The sequence below is a fragment of the Panthera onca genome, chromosome A3 (assembly GCF_046562875.1).
Source record: "Panthera onca isolate mPanOnc1 chromosome A3, mPanOnc1 haplotype 2, whole genome shotgun sequence".
Lineage (NCBI taxonomy): Eukaryota > Metazoa > Chordata > Mammalia > Carnivora > Felidae > Panthera > Panthera onca.
In genome coordinates, this window is record NC_138341.1 from 54,800,644 (window position 1) to 54,824,995 (window position 24,352).

Consider the following 24,352-nt stretch of genomic DNA (forward strand, 5'->3'; position numbering starts at 1 on the left):
CTATTACTTATAAATGGAATCATGCAGTATGTAACGTTTTGTATCTGGCTTCTTTCACTTAGCTTACTGATTTTGAAATTGATTTATTTTGTTGTGTGTATCAGTAGTCTTTTCCTGTTCACTACCCAGTAGTACTCCATTGTCTGGATACACCAGTTTATCCATTTGATGGTTGATGGACATTTAGATTGTTTCTTGTTTGGACTGTTAACAACAGAGCTTCTGTGGATATATGTATACACATCTTTATGTGGACATGTTTTTATTTCTGAATGTTATGTTAAACTTACTATTAAGAATCCGTCAGGGGCACCTGGGTGGCTCAGTCCGCTAAGCATCCGACTCTTGGTTTCCACTCAGGTCATAATCTTACAGTTTGTGAGTTTGAGCCGCACATCAGGCTCCCTGCTGACAGAGAATCCCTATTTGGGATTCTCTCTCTCCCTCTCTCTTTCTGCCCCTCTCCCGCTTGCTCTCTCTCTCTCTCTCAAAAATACACTTAAAAAATTATTAAAGAATCCATCAAATTGTTTTCCAAAATGTGTTATTCTGCATAAAAATTTCAGTTCTCTATCTTCACCAACACTTGTCATGTCAACATTTTTACTTTTAGCTACATATACTGTATACGTCTGGGTGTTGATTCTATTGCTGTGTTACAAATTACCGTAAATTTAGTGGCTTAAAACAGCACTTAACCCTAATGCTAGTTTAACATGGGGTCTCTCTTCAGGGAATCACAAGGCTGAAATCCAGGTGTCAGCCAGAGTGAGTTCTTGTCTGGAGGTTCTGGGGAAGATTCTGTTTCTGAGGTCATTTATGTTGTTGGTAGAATTCAGTTTCTTGCTCTTGTAGGATTGAGCTCTCTGCTCTTTGGTTTACTGTCCGCTAGAGGCTACTTTTAGCCCTTACAAGCTGCCTGCATTCAGTGGCATGGGGCTCACTCCCTAGTCTTGAATTCTCATGGTTTGAATCTCTGACTTCCCCTTTTTGCTTTTATTTTATTTTTTTAAAAATTTTTTTCAATGTTTATTTTTGAGAGAGACAGAGACAGAATGCGAGTGGGTTAGGGGCAGAGAGAGAGGGAGACACAGAATCCGAAGCAGACTCCAGGCTCCGAGCTGTCAGCCCAGAGCCTGACACGGGGCTCCAACTCACGAGCTGTGAGATCATGAGCTGAGCTGAAGTTGGACGCTCAACCGACTGAGCCACCCAGGCGCCTCTCCCCTTTTTGCTTTTAAAAGGCTCTTATGATTAGAACAGACCCACCTGAATAGTCTTATCGTATGGTCAACTAATTTGGAATCTTAATTACATATACAAAATCCCTTTGAGCCAATACCTAGATTAGTATTTGAATAACCGAGAAAAGATGTTTGTATACCTAGGGCTGGGAATTTCAGAGGGCCATCTTAGAATTCTGCATAGCACATAACCATTTGTTCTACATTTTCAGCAACATTTTATATGTCAAGTTTTTAAATTTTAGGCACATATATACTAGTTGCAAGTATTGTATGTAATTGTAGTTTTAATTTTGCATTTCTCTGATGTCTAATATGAAACATATTTTGATGTGCATATTTGCCGTGTCTGTATCTTTTGTTATAAAATGTCTACTCGGGCACCTGCACAGTTAAGCATTTGATTCTTGATTTCTGCTCAGGTCATGATTTCACAGTCATGAGATCGAGCACCCCATGTTGGCTGTGTGCTGGGCATGGAGCCTGCTTAAGATTCTCTCTCTTCCACTCCACTCCCTCTGTCCTTCCCCCGCTCGCCCTCTCTCTCTAAAGTAAAATAGAGTAGAAGAGAATAAAATAAAATAAAAATCTACTCTTTTGTTTTTTCCTTTTTAAAATATTGATACCCATTTGTTTTAGCATCATTTGTTGCAAAGGATTTCTTCCCACTGAATTACCTGGACACATTTGCCAAAAACTTAACCTTTGTGTGTGTGTGTGTATGTGTGTGTGTGTTCTCCATTTTATTCTGTTCCATTTATCTTTTTATCTAGTCTTACACCAATATTCTATTGACGATTCCAGCTTTATAATAATTCTTTAAGTCAGATAGTGTAACTCCTTCAACGTTGTTCTTTTTCAGATTGTTTGGCTACTTAGGTCTGTATGGAAATGCATTTGATTTTTGTATACACCTTGTATTGTGTGGCTTTGTTTCATTCATTTATTGGTTCTGACAGTCTTTTGTAGTTTATTATTTGTGTACATACACAGTCATGTTATCTGCAAGTAAAAGCAGTTTACTTTTCTCTTTCCAATCTGTATGCCTTTTATTTTTTCTCTCTTGCCTTATTGCACTGGTGCAGATACCTTTATCTTGTTCCTGATCTTAGGGAGAAGGCATTTAGTCGACTGTTCACCATATTAAGTATGTTAGCTTAGGCTTTTTGTAGATAGGCTTAATAAATCGAAGAAGATCTTTGCTGGATTGTGGTTCTTACGGGTGTTGAAATGTGTCACATGCTTTTGTTTATATATGTTGATGATCATATGTGTTTTTTATTTTTTAGTCTGTTAGTGTAGTGAATCACATTGATTTTGAATGTTAAACCAAGCTTGCATTGCTGGGGTTTTCCTCAGTTGGTCATGAATTTTATTCTCTTTAAAATTTTTTCTGGGGGCGCCTGAGTGGCTCATTCAGTTAAGCCTCTGACTTCTGCTCAGGTCATGATCTCATGGTTCGTGGGCTTGACCCCTGTGTCAGGCTCTGTGGTGACAGCTCAGAGCCTGGAGCCTGCTTCAGATTCTGTGTCTCCCTCTGTCTTTGCCCTTCCCCCGCTCATGTTCTGTCTCTGTCTCTGTCTCTCTCTCTCTCTCAAAAATTAATAAATATTAAAATTTTTTTTTTCTGGATTTACTCAGATATTGTTAAGGATTTTTGTATCCACTGTTGTGAAGAAGTATGGGAGTATAGTTTTCTTTTTTATAATGTAATGTTATTCTCTGATTTTGGTACGAAGGTAATACTAGCCTCATTAAATGAGTTTAAGAACTATTCCTTCCTTCTGCTTTTTGAAAGAATTTGTGTAGGGTTGGCATGTTTTTGTACTTGGAAATATGATTGAACTGAGCAGTGAAGCAGTCGGGTCTGTAGTTTTCTTTGTAAGAAACTTTTAAACTCAAATTCAGTGTATTTTAAGAGCTGTAGAGCTGTTCAGCATTTCTTTTTTCTCTTGAGCCAGTTTTATCATATGGGCCTTCAAGAAACTTGTCCATTTATCTTAGTTATAACATTTTTTTTTATAACATTGTTTAGAAAATTCCTTTATTTTTCTTTTAATGTCTGTAGGATTTGTATTGATTTGCCTGAGGGATTACTTATTGACCTTTTCCAAAAAAGTTTTTGTCTATCGATTTTTCTTTGCCCATTTCTATTTTATTAATTTCTCATTTTTTTTCTTTCTTTAGGTTTAACTTCTTCTTTTTCTAGCCTTTTACTTTGGGAACAGATCATTATGTTTTGGACTTTCTCTTGTAACGCATTTTCCTCAAAACACTGCTTAACCTATATCTTACAAGTTCTAATGGGTTCTGTTTTCATTCTATTCAAAGCGTTTTCTGATTTCTCTTTGTCATTTCCTCTGTGACTCCTGGGTTATTAGAATTGTGCTTTGTTTCCAAATATTTGATTATTCCCAAATACCTTTCTAGTTTAATTATATCCTAATGGAAGAATATATTCTGTATGATTTTAGGCCTTTCAATTTATTGAGACTTTTTGAGGCTCAGAATAATGGCTTTGTGAATGTTCCATGTTCATTAGAAAAGAATATTCTGCTGGTTTAGGACATGTTGATCGTATGTGTTCAAATCTTCTATAACTTTATTTTTTTGTTCTATTTGTTTTCTTTCAGTTACTGTGAGAGAAATATTAAAATCTCCAAAATGATTGACTGTTTTCCTTTCCATTCTTTAATTAGTACTTGCTTTCATTTATTTTGAAGCTGTGTTAACTGTGTGTGTGTGTGTGTGTGTGTGTGTGTGTGTGTGTGTATGTATGTGTGTGTGTGTGTGTAGACCTAATTACAGTATGGGAGGCTCGGGGGTTCCCCACACATCCGCACAATTTCTGGACATTAGTTAGATGTCCTACAATTCAATTCTGACACTGTCTACCTAGACATAGCATTTGATTCTACAGGTGAAGGGCTCAGTCCTGCAAGACTGCCTCTGTCTCTCTCCTTCAGATGCCAGTTAACAGATCTAGATTGTCTCCTGAAGTTCTGACCAACCTGGTATAGTTGAAAGGATAAAATGACCCCTGTTTTGGGTTTGATTAATTTGCTAGAGTGACTCATAGGACTCAGGGAAACACTTTATTTACTAAATCACAGTTTATTATAAGGATATAACTTAGGAATGGCCAAATGGAAGGGACACATGAGGCAAGATACATAGGAAAGGGTGTGCCCTCTCCAGGTGCTCCACTCTCCCTGCATCTTTTCGTGTTCACCAACTTGCAAGTTCTCTGAACCCTGTCCTTTTGGGTTTTTATGATGGCTTAGTTAACTACAATTGATTAAATCATTGATCTTTGGTGATTAATTCATCCTGTAGCCCCCCCCTCCCCAAAGGTCAGAAGGTAGTGGGGCTAAAATTACAGCCTTCTAATCATATAATTGGTTCTCCTGGCAACCAGACAGTCCCTATCTTTAGGTGCTCTCTCACAGTCCCCTCCTTAACATAAGACATCTTTATAGTTCTCACTTAAGTTCTGAGGGTTTTAGAATCTCTATGCTAGAAACAAAACTAAATACATTTTTTATTATAAATCACAATATACTTAGTATCGTTACATCTTCCTAATGAATCCACTCTTTTAACATTATATAGCCCTCTTTACCCCTGATAATGTATTACTTGTTCTGAATTCTGCGTTTTCCATTGTTACTAGCCACTGTATGCTTCTTTCGATTAATACTTTTGTGGTATATCTTTCTGTCTTTTTAGTTTTAACCTACCTCTAACTTGTTTTTAAGGTAGGCTTCTTATAGATAGCGTACAGTTGTGTCTTTAATTGTAATTACTACAATGTTTACCCTTAACATAGTATCATTCTCAAAATGTTTGGATTTAAATCTGCCATTCTGCTATTGTACTTTGTTTTTTCCACACTTGATTTTTGTTTCTTTTATCCTATTTATCTGCCTCCCTTTGGATTGAGTATTCTTTATGATACTGTTGTATTTATCTTTTTATTAAAAAACAGTTGCTGGGCTCCTGGGTGACTCATTCGGTTTGTCATTTGACTTCGGCACAGGTCATGATCTCGCGGTTCACGAGTTTAAGCCCCGTGTGGGCTCTGTGTTGATAGCTCAGAGCCTGGAGCCTGCTTCGGATTCTGTGTCTCCTGTTCTCTCTGCCCCTTGCCCACTCACACTCTGTCTCTCTCTCTCTCTCTCTCTCTCTCTCTCAAAAATAAACATTAAAAAAAATTTTTTTTAATTAAAACAGTTGCTGTAGGGTTTTTAATACACATTTTTTTTTTTTTTAATGTTTATTTATTTTGAGAGAGCAGAGGAGAGGCAGGGGCAATGAGACAGGGAGAGCGAGAAGCCCACGCAGGCTCCATGCTGTCAGTGCAGAGCCTTACACAGGCTCAAACTCATGAACTGTGAGATCATGACCTGAGCTGAAATCAAGAGTCAGACGGTCAGCCCAACCAACTGAGCCACTTAGGGCGCCCCTATAATATACATCTTTAACATTATGCTCTACTTTCAAATAACATTGTAATGTTTCCCTCATAGTGCAAGATTTTGACAACATACATCATTCCTCTCATATTTGTGCTGCTGTTGTCACACATTCTACTTCTATGTATATGTTATATACTCCACAATACATTGTTGCTATGTTTGTGTTAAGTAAGTTAATTATATTTTAAAGATATTTAAAAATGAGAAAAAAGTCTTTTATGTTTACATACAAATATACCTTTTTTTTTTTTTTTTTTTAAAGTTTATGTATTATTGAGAGAGAGTGCGAGCAGGGGAGGGGCAGAGAGAGAGAGGGAGTCACAGAATCCTAAGCAGGCTCCGGGCTCTGAGCTGTCAGCACAGAGCCCCATGTGAGGCTTGAACCCACAGACTGTGAGATCATGACCCGAGCGGAAGTCAGACATTTAACTGACTGAGCCACTCAGGCGCGCCACAAATTTATCTTTTTGGTGATCTTCATTTCCTGGTCTAGAATCAGATTTCCATTTAGTACAATTTTTCTTATGCCTGAAGAATATTCTTAGGACGTTTCTTGTACTGCACATGCATTGGAGCTTAATTCTTTCAGTTTTTGGTTATCTGGGGAAAGCATTTTCCTTGATACTTGAAAGATTTTTTTTTTTACCAGGCACAAGACTGTTCAGGTTGAGGTTGAAGTAACCTTTTGGATATATAGATTTTAAGTTTAGGAGATAGATGAGGCATTCAGTATTGGTGGAAAAGCACTGGAGGGCTCTAGCTGGGCTGGTCCTTGGGTCTTGTGGATGTTGGCTAGCTGGGAATAATGTGGATAGAGGATTGATGGTATTATTTATAAAGAAGTGATAACGCTGTGAAGGTTAGTGGGTGGGAGAAATAAGGACTGGGTTTCAGAGTCGTCCTTGAAACTACCATATAACTCTTTTGCCCTCACTTTTTTTTTTCTAAGTTTTATTTATTTAAGTAATCCTTGTACCAAATGTGGGGCTCGAACTCTTAACCCCTAGATCAAGAGTTGCATGCTCCTCTGACTGAGCCAGCCAGGTGCCCCATGCCCTCACTTCTAAGACAATTATAACATTAATCATTATCATAAAACACACACACACAACTCAATGACAATTCAAAGTGTCATTATACTCTTTTGAGAATGTTTCAAGAAACATACTTTAAGGTAGAGTGAGATTTTTTTTAAAGCATATATAAAATTTTAGGTATGAAATACGTATGTGAGGCAGTAAAAGATAGGAATCATTAGAGTCTTAAAATCAAGTAAGGGGCAGAATAAGCAAAACTCTATCTCTGTTCATTACTAATGGTCAGGTTTTATTAGTGTTTGCTATTTCTTCTTAAATATTTTCTTAATGTTTATTTTTGAGAGCGAAAGAGAGACAGAGTATGAACTGGGTAGGGCAGAGGGAGACACAGAATCTGAAGTAGATTCCAGACTCTGAGCTTTCCACGCAGAGCCTGATGCGGGGCTTGAACTCACAAACCATGAGATCATGACCTGAGCTGAAGTCAGAGGCTTAACTGACTGAGCCACCCAGATGCCGCTGTTTATCATTTTCTTCTATCTTTAATATATATTTGATATTAAAATATTTTTATCAACATTTTATATGCTTTATTGAAAGTTGACAAGTGCAGCTCTTAAATACAGTGACACCTTACAACTGTGTAGAGAACATACACAGAAACAAATGCGTATTAACTAATAACTACTATACAGGTAATATGCAGAAACCCCTACTGGGAGATCCATTTCATTAGCTAGAATGGATCATTTTTCAAAGTATTCAACCAGCTCAATCAAAAGACTTCAGCGAACAGGAATTTACTTCAAGATATTCAGCAACTAGAAGAGTTCAGATTACACAAAGTGACTGACGATGCCAGATTCTTAAAATTTCTTCAGGTGTAGTTTTCTTCATGTAGCATTTTTTCTGTACATCTCTGTATAAAAGACAATCCACACCTCTTCAGACATCTGGATTTCAATCTGTACAACATAAATAGTAGTTACAGCCCTCTATTGTACAAAATAGTTCCACTACATACACAAATATACAATAAGCAAAACAACCTTCATGGTAAGATAGCCTGGGGTCCCAGCTACCTGTCACCATCTCAAAGAATTTTGTGTCATCTACTGTTTTAGAAAGAGGCACAGTACTATCGTTTTATGGATTTTTGGTGACAGTTGTCAATTTGTATGATGAACTATGTTTCCCCTCATCTTAGGTAAGACTATGTGTCAGTCTTTACTCTGACCTCCCTTTCAAGTTCCTCATGGGGAAGAGGAGAGAGGAAAGTCCACTGGAGCCCCACTGCTTCTAACCCCATGGAGTATACTACGTGCAAGCAGGAGAGAACTCTTGGGAGCAGGGATGGGGAGCAGGGAAGGGATGATGGAAAGGCACACAGCTCCTCAGCATGAATGGAACCACTTCTCACATACCTGCCAAGCTGCATGAGGTCCCAGTATATCCATGCTAATTATCTGATTAACCTTTAATTCACCCAACTAAGAAATTTCTTCAAGCCAAAAGCACATGAGTGTTTAATACTGGAAAACACACAATGGCATAGGTCAGCTTCACTTCTCTTGTGCAGTGAGCAATGAAATGGGTGACTGTAGAGGTGGATGGATTCCCCCTTGTACATCTTCTCTGGTCTGTTCAGTTCAGACAGCAGCGGCCAGTTCTTCAGGGGCATGGGAGGCTATGCGGTTGGTCCTGAGCCCTGGAACGCTGGCTGGGCTGGGGGCTGTGTGGTCACAGGGCGGGAGCCAGTCTGAAGCTGGGCCTGAAACTGGGCAAGCTGCTCAGGACTGGCCAGTGTCTTCAGCAGATTGTTTTCCTGCTCCAGGGAATTTTTCTCTATTAGTTCTTTGATTTGCTCTTTAAGGGTTTCCACTTCCTCTCTAACCACATACATCAGATGGCTTTTCACCAGATCCATAGCTTGCTCGATTTTGTTGTCAATAGCTACCACACTTGCACCCGAGGAGCTATTGTCAAGTCTCACAGAAGTGTTTTCAGTCTCCAGCAAGGATGACAAGAAAGAAATTGAAAAATGTCTCAGTTGGTGAACTCCTAGATCCATCACCACTGGTCTACACCATTGGGATTTCATGCAATTGCAGCCAAAAACAGCCTCACGGGAAAAAGGAATACCAGCAGCCTTGTTTGAGCTAGATAAAAATCTTCTAGCTTTTTGCAGCCCAGGGAGAAACAGAAAACAGCAGCCCTGGTTTAAAGAAACCCAGCTTCTGGGGCTTGGTGATCCCAGGAAGATGCTGATCCTACTGCTGTGCAGAGAAGCCTCCGAGGTCTACCGCCGGGCTCCACTAAGGCTTTTCAATATTAAAATATTTTTAATGTTTATTTTTTATTTTTTTAACGTTTTATTTATTTTTGAGACAGGGAGAGACAGAGCATGAACAGGGGAGGGTCAGAGAGAGGGAGACACAGAATCTGAAACAGGCTCCAGGCTCTGAGCTGTCAGCACAGAGCCCGACGCGGGGCTCGAACTCACGGACCACGAGATCATGACCTGAGCTGAAGTCGGCCGCTTAACCGACTGAGCCACCCAGGCGCCCCTAATGTTTATTTTTTAAAGAGGGGGAGAGACAGAGACAGAGAATCTGAAGCAGGCTCCAGGCTCTGAGCTGTCAGTACAGAGCCTGATATGGGTCTTGAACCCACGAACTGTGAGATCATGAGCTGAAGTTGGACACTTAACCTACTGAGCCACCCAGGCGCCTCAATATATATTTGATATTTAAAGTAACCTTAAATTAACCAGTTCTGGAAAATTGCAGTTATCTGCTATAATTTTCAAGGAAAAAACTAATTAACGATTGGTAGCATGCATGATAAGAATTGAAGATGCTAGCTAATTTACGGGATAACCTTTCTTAGACTTCAAATTTACATAGTGTAAGATAACTTTTTAGGAGTTTAAAAACTAGTGAGCCAGACTAGAATATTCTTTTCAGACTGTATTCAATAACTTCACAGGCTATTGTAAGTATATTCATATATTATCCTATTGCACATGTTGCTAGATAGGGTCAAGATTAGGTAAACGGAATATAGGATGTGTAGTACTCTGATTTTATAACTGAACTTTAAAAATTCAGTTTACATTAATTTGAATTCTGTAGACTTTAAAAGGATTTTCATTGTTTTTATCTCACGTGAGTCTGTTTTACTGGAAGTTTTTACTGTTTCAGATTTAGAACTGGTTTCATCACTGATCAAATGATGTGATCATCCACCAGGTACTTTGACCTCCCTAGGGTCAGTTCATTAAGAATTGTTAAATGTGGGCTTTTGACTGGGTCTGTAGTTTTTCTAGAGCTCTTTTTTCCTTAAATAAATTCACATGGAATCCTGGATAGTAAATAGATGGTTGGTTTTATATATTTTATAAGTTAGGAGTTCAGATAAATTTATCAACTTGGAATTTACCCATGAGATAAGACTTTTCAAAAGAAAAATTTGAATTGGCTGCCTTACATTGGACCCATCTTCCTATTAATATTTGTTTTATTTTAGTTGCGTGGCATATAGAAGATAGTAGGTATAAATGCTAATAGTTTTTTTTTTCTTTTTCTTCTTTTTAACAGCTTTACAGTCTCCGGAAACTCTTCATTTAAATATATGTGGCAGGAGAAACTATTTTGATTTTTGTCCCAAAATGAATTTACTCAGCAACACAGAACATTGACAGTCTCCTGTGTTTTAAAATTATACAATCCATATGTTTAGGGCATTAAAAATATTTAAAGTAAATTTTAGTCAAGTGTTTGTATAAGTCATAATGTCAGAGACCCAACTCAGGCCTGTTGTGATTTGAGAGCTCTTTATATCCTATTTTATGATTTTTTTCTTATCAAAAAACGGTAATTTATAGACCTAGATACATTGGTTTTTGGCTTATTTCCCTATGTTTTGTGACTCAGAATATTTAAACCTTTTAAAGACATTTGTACCAATTTTGTGACTAATTATTATTTATTTCTTTCTCCAGGGAAATGAGGCAAGTTATCCTTTGGAAATGTGCTCACACTGTAAGTCACATATTCTTGTTATCAAGAATTTCTTTTATTTACACATCTCTCTTTATATATGTATATATCATACACCTCTGTATATCTACATAGTAAAGTTAGCCCTTAACTATTTAAAATGAGTAATGAATTTGACTTTGTCTTTTAAAGTTATCAGAGCAGGGAACTGTTTTTGTTTTGTTTTTTTAATAGAGCTGCTCTTTATTATCTATATTGTGCTGTAGTTACAAATTAGCCCTCAGATCTCAGTGGCGTAACCCAACAGAAGGTTTTCAGATTAACAAAGTTTCAGGTAAACAGTTAATTGACTTATCATTTGGTTATATAAAATAAAGTGTGTTGAAGGCAAAACTTCGATAGACCAAATAGCTATTGCCAAAGATGTTTCTCAGAGGAGTGAAGAGTATAAGAAGTGTGGGGTGGTCTGGTTCTTTCTGAGTGTACGGGAGAATGTAAAGAAAGAAAATGACAGTTTTTGAAATTCTTGATTTAAGGATCAGAGCACTAGGGAGCTTATATAAAAATCATAAAGTCTCTTGTATGGAAGAGCAATGATTGGGAAAGGGAGAGATCTTTAGAATTGGAATAGGGACCATTGGTAAGTTCAGATGACATCACGAGGTCCCAGGATACCCAAACAGTTCTGAACCTTCCTTGCCATTTCTATTAGATGTAACTGGTCCTTCCCCATTTAGAGACATTGTCTTGCAATGAAGTGTCGCTTGGTTTGTGTGTCACTTTCCCAGTTGCCCTTTGTTTCATTAGTCTCCTTTCTTTTCCCAAAACCTGTGTTAATTTCATTCTCTTCAACACCTTTGCTTGCTTATGCGCTCTGGGTAGAATGCTGTTCTATCAACTCTTTATTTGACGTTGTTGTCATTCAACTGTCAGCATAAATGTCACCCCTTTGGAGATGTTTTTTCTCTCTCTGCTTAGATTCTCTGTCATGAATAGTACCCCATTTATTTTCTTTGTAGCAGTTATAATAAGCTGAAATTATTTATCATTTCATCTTACATTTTGTAACTTCTATAATTTGTTTTTAAATTCTTATTTATTTATTTTGAGAGAGAGCATGTGAGCAGGGGAGAGGCAGACAGAGGGAGAGAGAATCCCATGCAGGCATTGAGCTTGTCAGTACACAGCCCAACACAGGGTTTGGTCCCATGAGCTGCAAGATCACAACCTGAGCATACACTGTTAACAAATAATGCATACACTGTTAAAGCTGCCCCTTTCAGTTTTATCTTCAGAACTTAGTAGTAAGTCTTCTTTCTTACTACTTCATCTATGTTTTGATGAAACTGTTGAGCCTTGTCACTGAAGATCTGTAGTTGTCAGTGATTGTGTAACCAGCTATGAATCTATCTGGGTTCTTCTACCCAGTTTATAGCTTTTTTTCTCTGTTCCCTATTTGGTTCACTAGAAGAAAATGTGCTTTTATAATATTTTATACATGATTTGGATGATTTCCCCAAAATGAACTTGTCTACATTGAAACCACTTTTCTCCCATCCACATATTGTAGTAAATTTTTTTTGTCATTTTAAAAACTTCTTTAAGTTTTTTTTTATGTTTATTTTTGAGAGAGAGACAGAGACAGAGCACAAGTGGGGGAGGAGCAGAGAGAGAGGGAGACACAGAATCTGAAGCAGGCTCCAGGCTCTGACTGTCAGCCCAGGGCCCAGTGCGAGGCTCAAACTCAAAACAAACAGTGAGATCATGACCTGAGCCAAAGTTGGACACTCAACTGACTGAGCTACCCAGGAGCCCCTAAAAAAATTTTTTTTAACATTTGTTTATTTTTGAGAGAGAGACAGAGACACAGAATTGGAAGCAGGCTCCAAGCTCTGAGTTGTCAGCGCAGAGCCTGATGCGGGGCTTGAACTCAGGAATCGTGAGGTCATGACCTGAGCCAAAGTCGGACTCCCAACCGACTGAGACACCTAGGCACCCCTGAAAAACTTCTTTATATTATTGGAAGAGGTTAGTGTTATCTGTGAATAACTACCATTATAGATAAGAATGTTAAAACTTTTTTTTTTTAATTTATTTATTCTTGAGAGAGAGAGTGTGCATGAGCCCGGGAGGGGCAGAGGGGGAGAGAGAGACTCTCATGCAGGATCTGTACTGTCAGTGGGGAGCTAGACTCAAGGCTCGAACTCATGAACATGAGATCATGACCTGAGGCAAAATCAGGAGTCGGATTTTCACTGACTGAACTACCCAGGTGCCTCTGTTAAAACTAATTCTTGAGGCACTTCACTATTTATACGTCCCTGTTCAGGTTAAATAATGTCTTGCCTTCTCACCTCTGCAAGACTCACCTTAATTCTGTGTTCTTGATGGGTTCTTACATAATTGTCTCAGGCTGGAGTGGTCTCAGCTCTTCAGGTAGTTACTGTCTGTTTTGTTCCTTTAGTATTTACCTTAAAAAAGGTAAGAAGATTCAGGGCGCCTGGGTGGGTCAGTCAGTTGAGCGTCCAACTTCAGTTCAGGCCATGATTTCACAGTTCGTGGGCTTGAGCCCCACATCGGGCTCTGTGCTGACAGCTCAGAGCCTTGGGACCTGCTTCGAATTCTGTGTCTCTCTCTCTCCACTCCTCCCCCACTCATGTTCTGTGTGTCTCTCTCAAAAATGAATAAACATTTAAAAAATTAAAAGTAAGAAGATGGTAAATTATATTCTGTAAGGAACTGTCTTCAGCCTTGTGATATACAGATAAAGTAAGCACCCACAAAGTACTTACAGTCTGGCTATTGGGTAAAATTATTACAGTACAAGTAAACCATTATGAAAAATAAAAATTCTAAGGAGGGAAAATTACTTTTGGTTACAGAAGTTAAGAGCTTTGTGGATGGGGTGATGAAATTGGTTTTGAAAGCTATTTAAGATTCGAATGCTGATTAATTCTTTACCTGTCTGGTCCTGTTTGTCTTTTTCAGTCTCCTTAAATTTCAGCCAGGTCTTCAACATTCTATCCAAATCCCTTGCATAATCCTTTCCAGTACTCTGCTTTTAATCAATGCCTTGTCTCCTGAGTCTTAAGAAAACTGAAAACATTTTAAGTGTTAGCCTCCTCATGCCCCTCCATCTTCTACCTCTGCCTGCCAATTTTCTCAGTGCCAGTCATGCTTAACTGACTCCTTCTGTCAGTGTCAGTTTGGATTATACCCCCTTATTCAAGGTCAGCCTCCTTCCTTGTGCTTTTAACCTCATCCACTCTCATCTCTAGGACCTTATTTTGTTTCTCTGTCTTTTCCTATATATCTTAAGTTTTAGCTCTTCAGTTTACACATATAATCAACTATGCTTTGATTCTGATCCTTCATGTACCTCCTAGTTTTTCTTCACTTTTTCTCCTATTTGAGCTTCTCAAAAAAAGAGCATATAGTGTACAGTTACTCCATTTCCTTATTTCTTTTTTTTCAACTTTAATTTACTTTTAATGACATGTAGTATTAGATTTTAGAGTAAAAGAAGGCAACAGTGAAACATCTGACAAAATGCAGTTGCATAATTTGGTTAAATGTAAGAATAGTGCCTCTTTACACTATAGAAAATGACCCAGCCAATAAGCAACACAGCATAGATCAAAGACTAAAATTTCACTCTTCCAGTCGTTAGGTCACTTAATCTGTCACTACGGATTAAATGTTCATAATGAGCATAATTTCTGAATCTCAAAATACCCCAGAGATGAAGATATACTAAATATTTCTAAGTTTAACAGAGGTTAAAAAATTTAATAGGTCAGATCAAAAGCTAACAAAAACACTTATATTACAAAAAAAGAAGTCTTGCCACAGTTTGTGTAATAAGTACTGTATACCTAAGTTCAAATTCCAACTCTACCTTTTACTAGCTTTGTGACCTTGAGCACTTAAGTTATTTAACTTTTCAGTACTTTGGTTTCCTCATCTGTAAAATGGTAATAGTACCTGTTGTATAGAATTGTTGTGATTCAGTTAATACATGCAAACTGCTTTCAGCAATGCCTACAACTTACTAAGCACTATAAAGTGTTTGCCAATATCACTAATTAGAACAGCAGTATTCTGGATGTTAATGCTCTTGTCAAGACCAAGGAAAGAACTTTGAGTCACCAAGTTATACTCACATAGTATCTATTTCCTTATTTTTGCTAATTTCTTGGCCTGCTGCAATCTGGCTTTTATCTTGTACTACTCTAATGAAACTGTTACTCTTAAAGTCAATTTCATTTTATTGACACATTGACTATTTGCCAAACCAGATGGATTAAAAACACCTGTAAAATCATTTGTGCTGTTTGGGGAAATTGGAGCATGATTGTTTAATATCAAGGAGTTAATTATTAATTTATTAATATTTTTTCAAGTAGTGTTATTGTGATGTTTTTAAAAACAATGTCTTTTAAAGATAATACTGAAGTTACAAGGAAATGATATGTCTGGGATTTGCTCTAAGATAATTGAAGTGGGTGTATAAATAAGATTTCTCATGTGTTAATGGTTGAACAGTTGGATGATAGGTATATGGAATTCATTAAACTGGTCTCTCACCTTTGTATGTGTTTGACATTTTCCATTATTAAAAGGTTTTTTTTTTTTTTTTTTTAATTAGAGAGAGTGCAAGCTGGGGGGTGGGGTGGGCAGAGGATCAGAAGCGGGCTCCGTGCTGACAGCAAAGAACCCAGTGTGGGGCTTGAACTCATGAACCTTGAGATCATGACCTGAGCCGAAGTCGGGCGCTCAATCAACTGAGCCACACAGGTGCCCCCAGAAGTTTTTTGTTTTGTTTTATTTTTTAATGAATGGAAAAAGGGAGGAGGAAGAAACTAAAAGTAATATCAAGGAGCAATAATTAATTTATAGCTAAGTATGGCATATGCAGCACTGCAAGCTTTAATAATAAGAGGGTATTTTTAAGCTCATTTTCACCAATAAAGGAATTGAGGCATTGACAGTAAAAGCATAAGTGCAATACCTGGCATAGAGCAGATGCTGAATAAGTATCTGTTGACTGAAAAAGCTAGTTAGAACTCAGAGCTGGACTACATAGACAACTACTTGGATAATTTTAAAGGCTGTACCTTTAGGAAAACCCAGTGGTTACCAGTCACCCCATTTATTTTCGTAAATAATCACAACAAATATTTATATGGCATTTAACATGTGCCAGGCATTATTCTAAGCACTTCACATATATTAACCTTTTTAATCTTTACAATAGCCTCATGAAAGAGGTTTACTTTCCCTGCTATATAGATGAGAAAACAGGCAGAGAGACCTTCACTAACAGACTTAAGGCCACACAACAATAGGAAAAGTAACAAAACTATGAGTTGATCTCAAGTAGTCATGCTCCAGAGTCATATTTTTTTTTAATGTTTATTTTAGAGAGTGTGTGGGTGTGCATGAGTGGGGGAGGGGCAGAAGGAGGGAGAGAGAGAGAGAGACAGACAGACAGACAAAGGATCCAAAAAGTAGGCTCTGTGCTGACAGTAGAGATTGTCAGGGCTCTAACTCCCAAACCATAAAATTATGATCTGGTCCAAAGTCAGACGCTTAACCGAACCAGCCACCCAGGCATACCACAGTTATATTTTTAATCACAATACTAATGTAGTCTTCCGTATAGTAAATATTACATGATTAATGTTATGTTTGTGTTTACATGAATGATTTCAGACAAAACTGGATTGTCTAATATGTAGATAAGTATTCTTTTATTGTCTCACAATTCAGCGTTTACTTTTTATTGAGTTAAATTATTCTAAACCATTGTGACTTTGGCTAACTTGTCTGGACCAGGAAATGTATACTCTATTGGGTGATTTGTTCAAAGTTGGGACCTTAGTTGTAACTTGGCATGGTAACTTGGAAAAGTGACTCAGTGCAAGATACTACTTTAGATAGTTTAAGCAGAGGACTAAAATGGGGGAATAGTTGGAGGTATGAGTGGAAAATCAGATTCAGCTAATTTTTACTGCTGATAAAACCAGTATAATTCTGAATGTTTTTGATAAAATTGGTAAACATAGGGCTTATTTTGTAAACTGAATGTAGATGAAAGACTAAGAAATCTTCCATCTAAAAAGATGTCTCAGTTTTCTTTCATTAGAAGGTGACCCAAGAAGAGCTTGGCAGACTCTGAAGGCATGTCTTTTGCATAAAGAACTATAAGACATCATTAGCCTATAGGACATTGCTCTCATTTTGAGTAAACAGTCTCGTAGTCAGGCAGTTTTGTTTCTGTTTTGAGTATTTACAGGTGACTTGAAAGTGTGGAGATAATTGACCTTACTTTGTGCTGTTAATTTCTGCTCTCAATCAGATGGTCTCAGGGAAATTTACATGTTCATATTCTTTGATCTAGTTTTTCTTTGTTATGAAAACAAAACTTTTTCAAAGAAAAAGCTCCTCTAAATTTAATTTCCTCTTTTTCTGCATTGTTTTTTTCCTTTCTTATTTGAACTAGCTTAATTCCATTCAGTTTTTTTTTTAATTTACATCCAAATTAGCATATAGCGAAACAATGATTTCAAGAGTAGATTCCTTAATGCCCCTTACGCATTTAGCCCATCCCTCCTCCCACAACCCCTCCAGCAACCCTCAGTTTGTTCTCCATATTTATGAGTCTCTTCTGTTTTGTCCCCTTCCCTGTTTTTATGTTATTTTTGTTTCCTTTCCCTTATGTTCGTCTGTTTTGTCTCTTAAAGTCCTCATATGAGTGAAGTCATATGATTTTTGTCTTTCTGACTAATTTCACTTAGCATAATACCCTCCAGTTCCATCCATGTAGTTTTTAAATAATATGTGTTCTAAAGAGTGATCTCTGGTTGACTATCAAACCTTTATTCATCATCTCAAATCTTTGGAGGAAACCTTTTTAATATTTATTGATATTAAATTCAGTTTGAATGTGCACAGGTGAAAATAGTAAAACATTTTATTCCTAAAATGCCATTCAGTATTACTTAAAATTTTTTAAATGTTATTTTTGAGAGAGACTGTGAGTGGGGGAAGGGCAGAGAGAGAGGGAGATGCAGAATGTGAAGCAGGTTCCAGGCTCCAAGCTGTTAGCACAGAGCCCCACGTGGAGCTCGGAGTCAGGAACTGTGAGATCATGACCTGAGTCGAAGTTGGACACTTAACCGCCTGATCCACCCAGGGGCCCTAAAGCTATTTATTTTAAACCTTTTTGTCATTAACTTTGAAATTGACTTCTGTATTTGTTACTTTGATTAAAATATTCATAAATTCATATCACATAGTCCATGTTTCTTTTTTTTTTTTTAAGTGTTTATTTTTGAGAGAGGGTGTGAATGTGGGAGGGGCAGAGAGAGAGGGAGACACAGAATCTGAAGCAGGCTCCAGGGTCCAAGTCATCAGCACAGAGCCCGACACTGGGGCTCGAACTCCCAAACCATGAGAGCATGACCTGAGCCGAAGTCAGACGCTTAACCGACTGAGCCACCTAGGCGCCCCACATAGTTCATATTTCTTAGTCTACCAGCTATGATTTACCATTTGCTTAATTATATAGTGATCCTGAACTCTATTTTACCCAGTCTGCTGAGAATTGCTTATATTCTACTTTCTTTCAGTAAAGCCTTAGAGCTGAGCCATGAAGGCAGGGGAAAAAAAAGTTTTCTAGGGGCCATGGGTGGCTCACTTGGTTAAGCAGTTAAGCATCAGACTCTTGTTTTCAGCTCAGGTCATGATCCCAGGGTTGTGAGATTGAGCCCCGCTCAGGCTCTGTGCTGAGTGTGGAGCCTGCTTGGGATTCTCCTCCTCTCTCTGCCCCTCCCCTGCTCATGTGCACTTTTTCTAAATAGATAAATAGACATTAAAAAAAAAAAAAAGATTTTGAAGTCTTTTAAAGTATAGTGTGTGACTTGAACATCTGGGTTTTGAGTTGTTACCGTGACTTGGTGTTATATGTCTCTTTTTTTTTTTTTTTTTTACAAATACCTGGATTGTCTCCTAGGTTCTAAATATTTGGGGGTTTTTAATAGTAGTCTTGGGGCACCTTGGTAGCTCAGTCCGTTAAGTGTCTGCATTTGGCTCAGGTCATGATCTCATGGTTTGGTGAGTTTGAGCCCCATGTTGGGCTCTGTGCTGACAGCTTGGAGCCTGGAGCCTGCTTCAGATTCTGTCTTTCTCTCTCTCTCTCTCCAATAAACACAAAAATTTTAGAAGTAGTCTTAAGAAAAAGTGAGGTGCTAGACTATCCCATGTTGGTATGGCAGTACTTACAAATTTGTAGTTTTAACAGTGAAGTTCATGACATAGCCTACCACAAATTTGAATAATTTCATAGGTGATAAGGAGAAGTCAGTTACTTTAGCTGGTGAAAAGGCCTAGCCATCCAGTTAGCAGAAGTATGATAAATTCTTGGATCTCCTTCAGAATGTTAGAGCAAAGAATAAGGAAAAATATACCAAAAAAGAAAGCTTTGTGGCACATATACAGACAGTAATAGCAACTGCCTAAAGGAAATTTCAAGAGATGTAGTAGATAAAAATAGAAGCAAAACTGATTGAAAAGTAGGAGAAAATTTCCCTCACCTGAAAAATAAAATCTTCTGATTGAAAGAGCATTCTGATTACCAAGAAGTTTAGATGAAATAAGATCAACATTTAGTCTCAACTTCTTTTGAGAAGTTTACATTTTAAAATTCCAGGAGTGAAAAGAAAATTCTAAAAGCTGCTAGTTGGGGGAAAAATTGCCTAAAAAGAATAGGAGTGTTTTGGCATTGGATTTCTTAGATATTAGAAAGCAGTGGAGCAATTTATTCAAAGTTCTGAGTTCCTAAACCTAGAGTTTGATACCAGCTAAATGATTGTTCAGGTGTGAGATCAAATTAAAGACATTTTCAGAAATTTAGGGACTTTTGGGAAATTTACCTTCTATAAGTTTTTGAATATGTAGTCAGAGAAATGAAGTAGAAGTTAAAGCAGATGAGATCCGCAAAACCAAATCTCTAAGACACCAGTGAAAATCACAGGATAATAACTATGCCTATGGGCCTAGAAAGCAGTTGGTACAAATTAGAGCAAGAAACCAGAATTGTCTGTGAAGAGTCTTCAAGAAGAAAGAAAAGAATATAAATTGTGTGCTGGAATTTCTTTTCTTTTTTTCTTTTTGGAATTTCTTAAGGTAAAAGGCAAATCATTATAAGAAAAATAGAGATTGGGTATGTCGTGTGACATTATTGATGATAAACCACGTTAAGCTCTGGAGCAGTCATAAAATCTTGAATAATTGGTGCTAAAAGTAAAAGAAGTCTTAAATATGCATTCTTTTGTAAAAAAAAAAAATCCCATATTTTGGGGCAAGTTGGGGTTGGGGAGTGGTACAAAGCTTTAAAAAAGTGCAACTAAGTGTTTAAACACAACATAACACAGGAACATGATCCTAGGATTGTGGGATTGAGCCCTGTGTTGGGCTCCATGCTAAGTGTGGAGCCTGCTTGAGATTTTGTCTTTCTCTGATTCTGGCCCCTGTCCCCTCTCCAGGAAAACCTGGAGAATGTGATGTGTAATGAATGGGTTGGGATTGAATTTGACTTAGAAAACATAGGAAATCTTTAAGAGCTGTGTCTTTTCAGGCTTACACTAGCTTACACAGTGTACACATAGGTTAAAAAAAAAAAAAGTATGTGGGGTGCCTGGGTGGCTCAGTCAGGTACGCTTCTGACTTTGGCTCCGGTCATGATCTCACGGCTCCTGAGTTCAAGCCCCACGTTGGGCTCTGTGCCAATAGCCCAGAACCTGTTTTGAATCCTCTGTCCCCCTCTCTCTCTGCCTCTCTCCCACTCACACCTTTTCTTTCTCTCTAAATAAACTTAAAAAAAAAAAAAAGTATGACTTGGTTATTAATAACAATGAGAAAACTTGAAGATGTGTTTTTATGGTGTTTTAACTATATGCTTTTTCAGTAGGCTAATTATCTATTTTTATTAGAACCACAGTGTAGATAAACCAAAAAGAGAAAAACAACAGCAATACAAACACCTTCAGTAGGAAAACCAGTAATGTATAACCTGGAGAACATCCCAGAAATCTGTGGTTTGATTTTTATTTCTTTGAGATGAGAACATTCTTATTGTTCTCTTTTCTCCACACTTGCCTGAAAATGCATGTTGAGGAACAGCAGTGTTTAGTATCTCTTAGCTTAATCTTCTGTACTAACTATTCAAATGGAACTAACATAGGAAAAGAAATTAGATTAGAAAGTATTTCAAGAAATGCTGTCACTCAGTTTTGCGATCAAGCTTTATAGCATTTGGCAACTTAAATAACTCTCAGAGTCTGTTTCCTCATCTTGAGTTTTCATCTCCAAGGTTTCTTCCAACAATTTACATTACATGGCTTTTCTATGACAAATTTTTTTCTGAAGCTGTTCGCTCTGAAAACAATTTAAAAAAATTTTTAAGATTATTTTAACTGTGCAGCTTATTTTGACATTTTTGGATAACATTCATTTGCCTGAGTGAGTTCTGGTGTGGTGGATCATTTTGGGTCATATCTTTTATATAAGGTAGGAGGAAGTCTGTGGAACATAACAGTATTCACATTTAGAAGGAACGTTTTAGAAGAAAACACAATTACCAGTATCAGTAACAGAAGAACTGAAATCATTACAGATCCTACAGATGTTAAAAGGGTAACAAGGGAATATTATGAAGAATTTTATGCCAATAAAGTTCTACACCTTAGATTAAATGGAAAAATTTAATCTAAAACAAATACTTAAAACTGACACAACAGTAAAAAAATCTTGATAGAATTATATCTATTAATGAAATTGAATTCTTATTTAAATTTTTTTTTTCAACGTTTTTTATTGATTTTTGGGACAGAGAGAGACAGAGCATGAACGGGGGAGGGGCAGAGAGAGAGTGAGACACAGAATCGGAAACAGGCTCCAGGCTCCGAGCCATCAGCCCAGAGCCTGACGCGGGGCTCAAACTCACGGACCACGAGATCGTGACCTGGCTGAAGTCGGACGCTTAACCGACTGCGCCACCCAGGTGCCCCTGAATTCTTATTTAAAAACTTTCCCACAAAGAGGGGCACCAGGGTGGCTCAGTCGATTGAGCATCCAACTCTTGATTGCAGTTCAGGTCATGGCCCCAGGGTGGTGGGAGTCAAGCCCTCCATTGGGCTCTGTGCTGAGCATGGAGCCTGCTTAGGATATCTCCCTCTCCCTCCCCCTCCCCCTCCCCCTCCCCCCTCTCTATCCCCCCCCCCCCCCCCCCCGCTTGAGCATGCTCTGTCTCTCTAAAATAAAAATCTTCCCACAAAGAAACTCCAAGCCAGATGGTTTTACTGGCAAATTCTAACATTTAATGAAAAAAAAGTTATAATCCAGATTCCTTCAGAAAATAGAAGCTAGCATTATTATACCATTAGCAATACCAAAAATATCATAGAAAACTGTAGACCAACATGCACCATGAATGTACATGTAACAATCTTTAAATATTTGTAAATCTCATCCAGCAGTATTGGAAAAAGGACAATAAAACATGACCAAGTGGAATTTATCCTCAGTGTGATTTTAACTAAAAAACAGTATAATTCACTATGTGGGCAGAGTAAGAGAAACATGATCTTAGCAATAGATGGAGCAAAATCTTTGACAGAGTTCAGTGGTAAATATACTTGGCAAATTAGGAATAGAAGGGAACTAAACTCTGATAGAGCACCTGTAAAAAAACAAAAACAAACAACCTATAATTAACATCATACTTAATGATGAAAGACTGAATGCTTTCCACCTAAGATTGGGAAAAAAAGCAGTTTTTCACTCTGAAGAAGTGTAGTCAAAGTTGTACTAGAAGTTCCTGGGGCTCCTGGGTGTCTCCGTTGGTTAAGCATCCTACTCAACATCTGCTCAGGTCATGATCTCATGATCTTGGGTTCGAGCCCCACATCAGGCTCTGCACTGACAGTGTGGAGCCTACCTGGAATTATCTTTCTCTTCTCTCTGCCTCTCTCTCTCAAAATAAATACATATAAAACACTTAAGGAAAATTGTACTAGAAGTCCTAGTCAATACATTAAGTCCAGAAAAAAGAATATATTCAGGTTAGAAAGGAAGTAGTAAAAAATTGTCTTTACTCTTAGATGATGTCATTGTATATATAGTAAATTGTGAGTTACTAGAAGTAAGTGAATTTAGCAATATTGTATAAGAACAGAAGGCAGGGGCGCCTGGGTGGCGCAGTCGGTTAAGCGTCCGACTTCAGCCAGGTCACGATCTCACGGTCCGTGAGTTCGAGCCCCGCGTCAGGCTCTGGGCTGATGGCTCAGAGCCTGGAGCCTGTTTCCGATTCTGTGTTTCCCTCTCTCTCTGTCCCTCCCCCGTTCATGCTCTGTCTCTCTCTGTCCCAAAAAATAAAATAAACGTTGAAAAAAAAAAAAAAAAAAAAAAAAAGAACAGAAGGCAAATATCAGTGGAAGTTTTATATAGTCACAATGAAAAATTGAAAAAAAGTGCAATTGACAAAAATACCATTTATAAAGAATAAAAACATGAGATATTCATGTTATAAGTTTAACCAAATATATGTAAGATTTGTACACCTAACTATGAAATGTTACTAAGAGAAATCATTAAAAAGACCTAAATAAATGGAGAGAGATGACCACATCATAAAATGAAAGACTTGATTCTGTTGAGGCATCTGTTCTACTCTGATTGATCTATAGATTCAAGTCAACCCCTATTGAACTCTCAGCAGGCTTTTTGTAAAAATTACCAAACTAATTGATAATTCCGCATGGAAATGTATGGGTCTTAGAAAAGCCAGAACAGTTTTGAAAAAGGAGACAAAGTATGAGGACAGTGCTCCCTGATTTAAATATTTACTATAAAACATTAGACTGGTATTGGCATAAGATAGACCAGCCTGTGGAACAGTAGAGGGCATAGATCCATATAAATACAAATATATAGGGGCGCCTGGGTGACTTGGTCCGTTAAGCGTCCGACTTCGGCTCAGGTCATGATCTCACGGTCTGTGAGTTCGAGCCCCGCGTCGGGCTCTGTGCTGACAGCTCAAAGCCTGGAGCCTGTTTCAGATTCTGTGTCTCCCTCTCTCTCTGCTCCTCCCCTGTTCATGCTCTGTCTCTCTCTGTCTCAAAAATAAATAAATGTTAAAAAAAAAAAATTAAAAAAAAATAAATACAAATATATATATGTAGCTTCACTGGCAAAATATATTATTTGATTTTTTAAATTTTTAATTGAAATATAGTTGACATATATAACATTATGTCAATTTAAGTTGTACAATGTTGATTTGTGTAGTTGATTTTTTACAAATGCGTCAAAGATACCATTGTAAGGGAGACTTTTCAACAAAATATATTTCTGTATGAAATAAAAATTTGCCTCTAATCCCATATATAAAAAATTACATGGGTTATAGATTTAAACATAAAAGCTGTAAAACTGTGGAACTTTTAGAAGAATATGTAGGAGAAAATCTTCACGCCGGGTTTACTCAAAGATTTAGTACACATAAAACATGAATCATAAAAGAAAAAATG

At 37.5% G+C, this 24,352-nt stretch overlaps 1 protein-coding gene and 1 pseudogene across 1 annotated transcript in view; one reads left to right on the forward strand and one right to left on the reverse strand.

The window, feature by feature from the left end:
- PPP3R1 (protein phosphatase 3 regulatory subunit B, alpha) overlaps positions 1 to 24,352 on the forward strand; it is a 69,051-nt gene that overhangs the window by 25,319 nt on the left and 19,380 nt on the right. Inside the window, exon 2 of the mRNA XM_060659752.3 lies at positions 10,763 to 10,802. Within this exon, the coding sequence (XP_060515735.1) occupies positions 10,763 to 10,802 (40 nt within the window). The remainder of the gene's footprint in view (positions 1 to 10,762; positions 10,803 to 24,352) is intronic.
- Positions 8,358 to 8,860, reverse strand: LOC132660309 (TSC22 domain family protein 1 pseudogene; annotated as a pseudogene).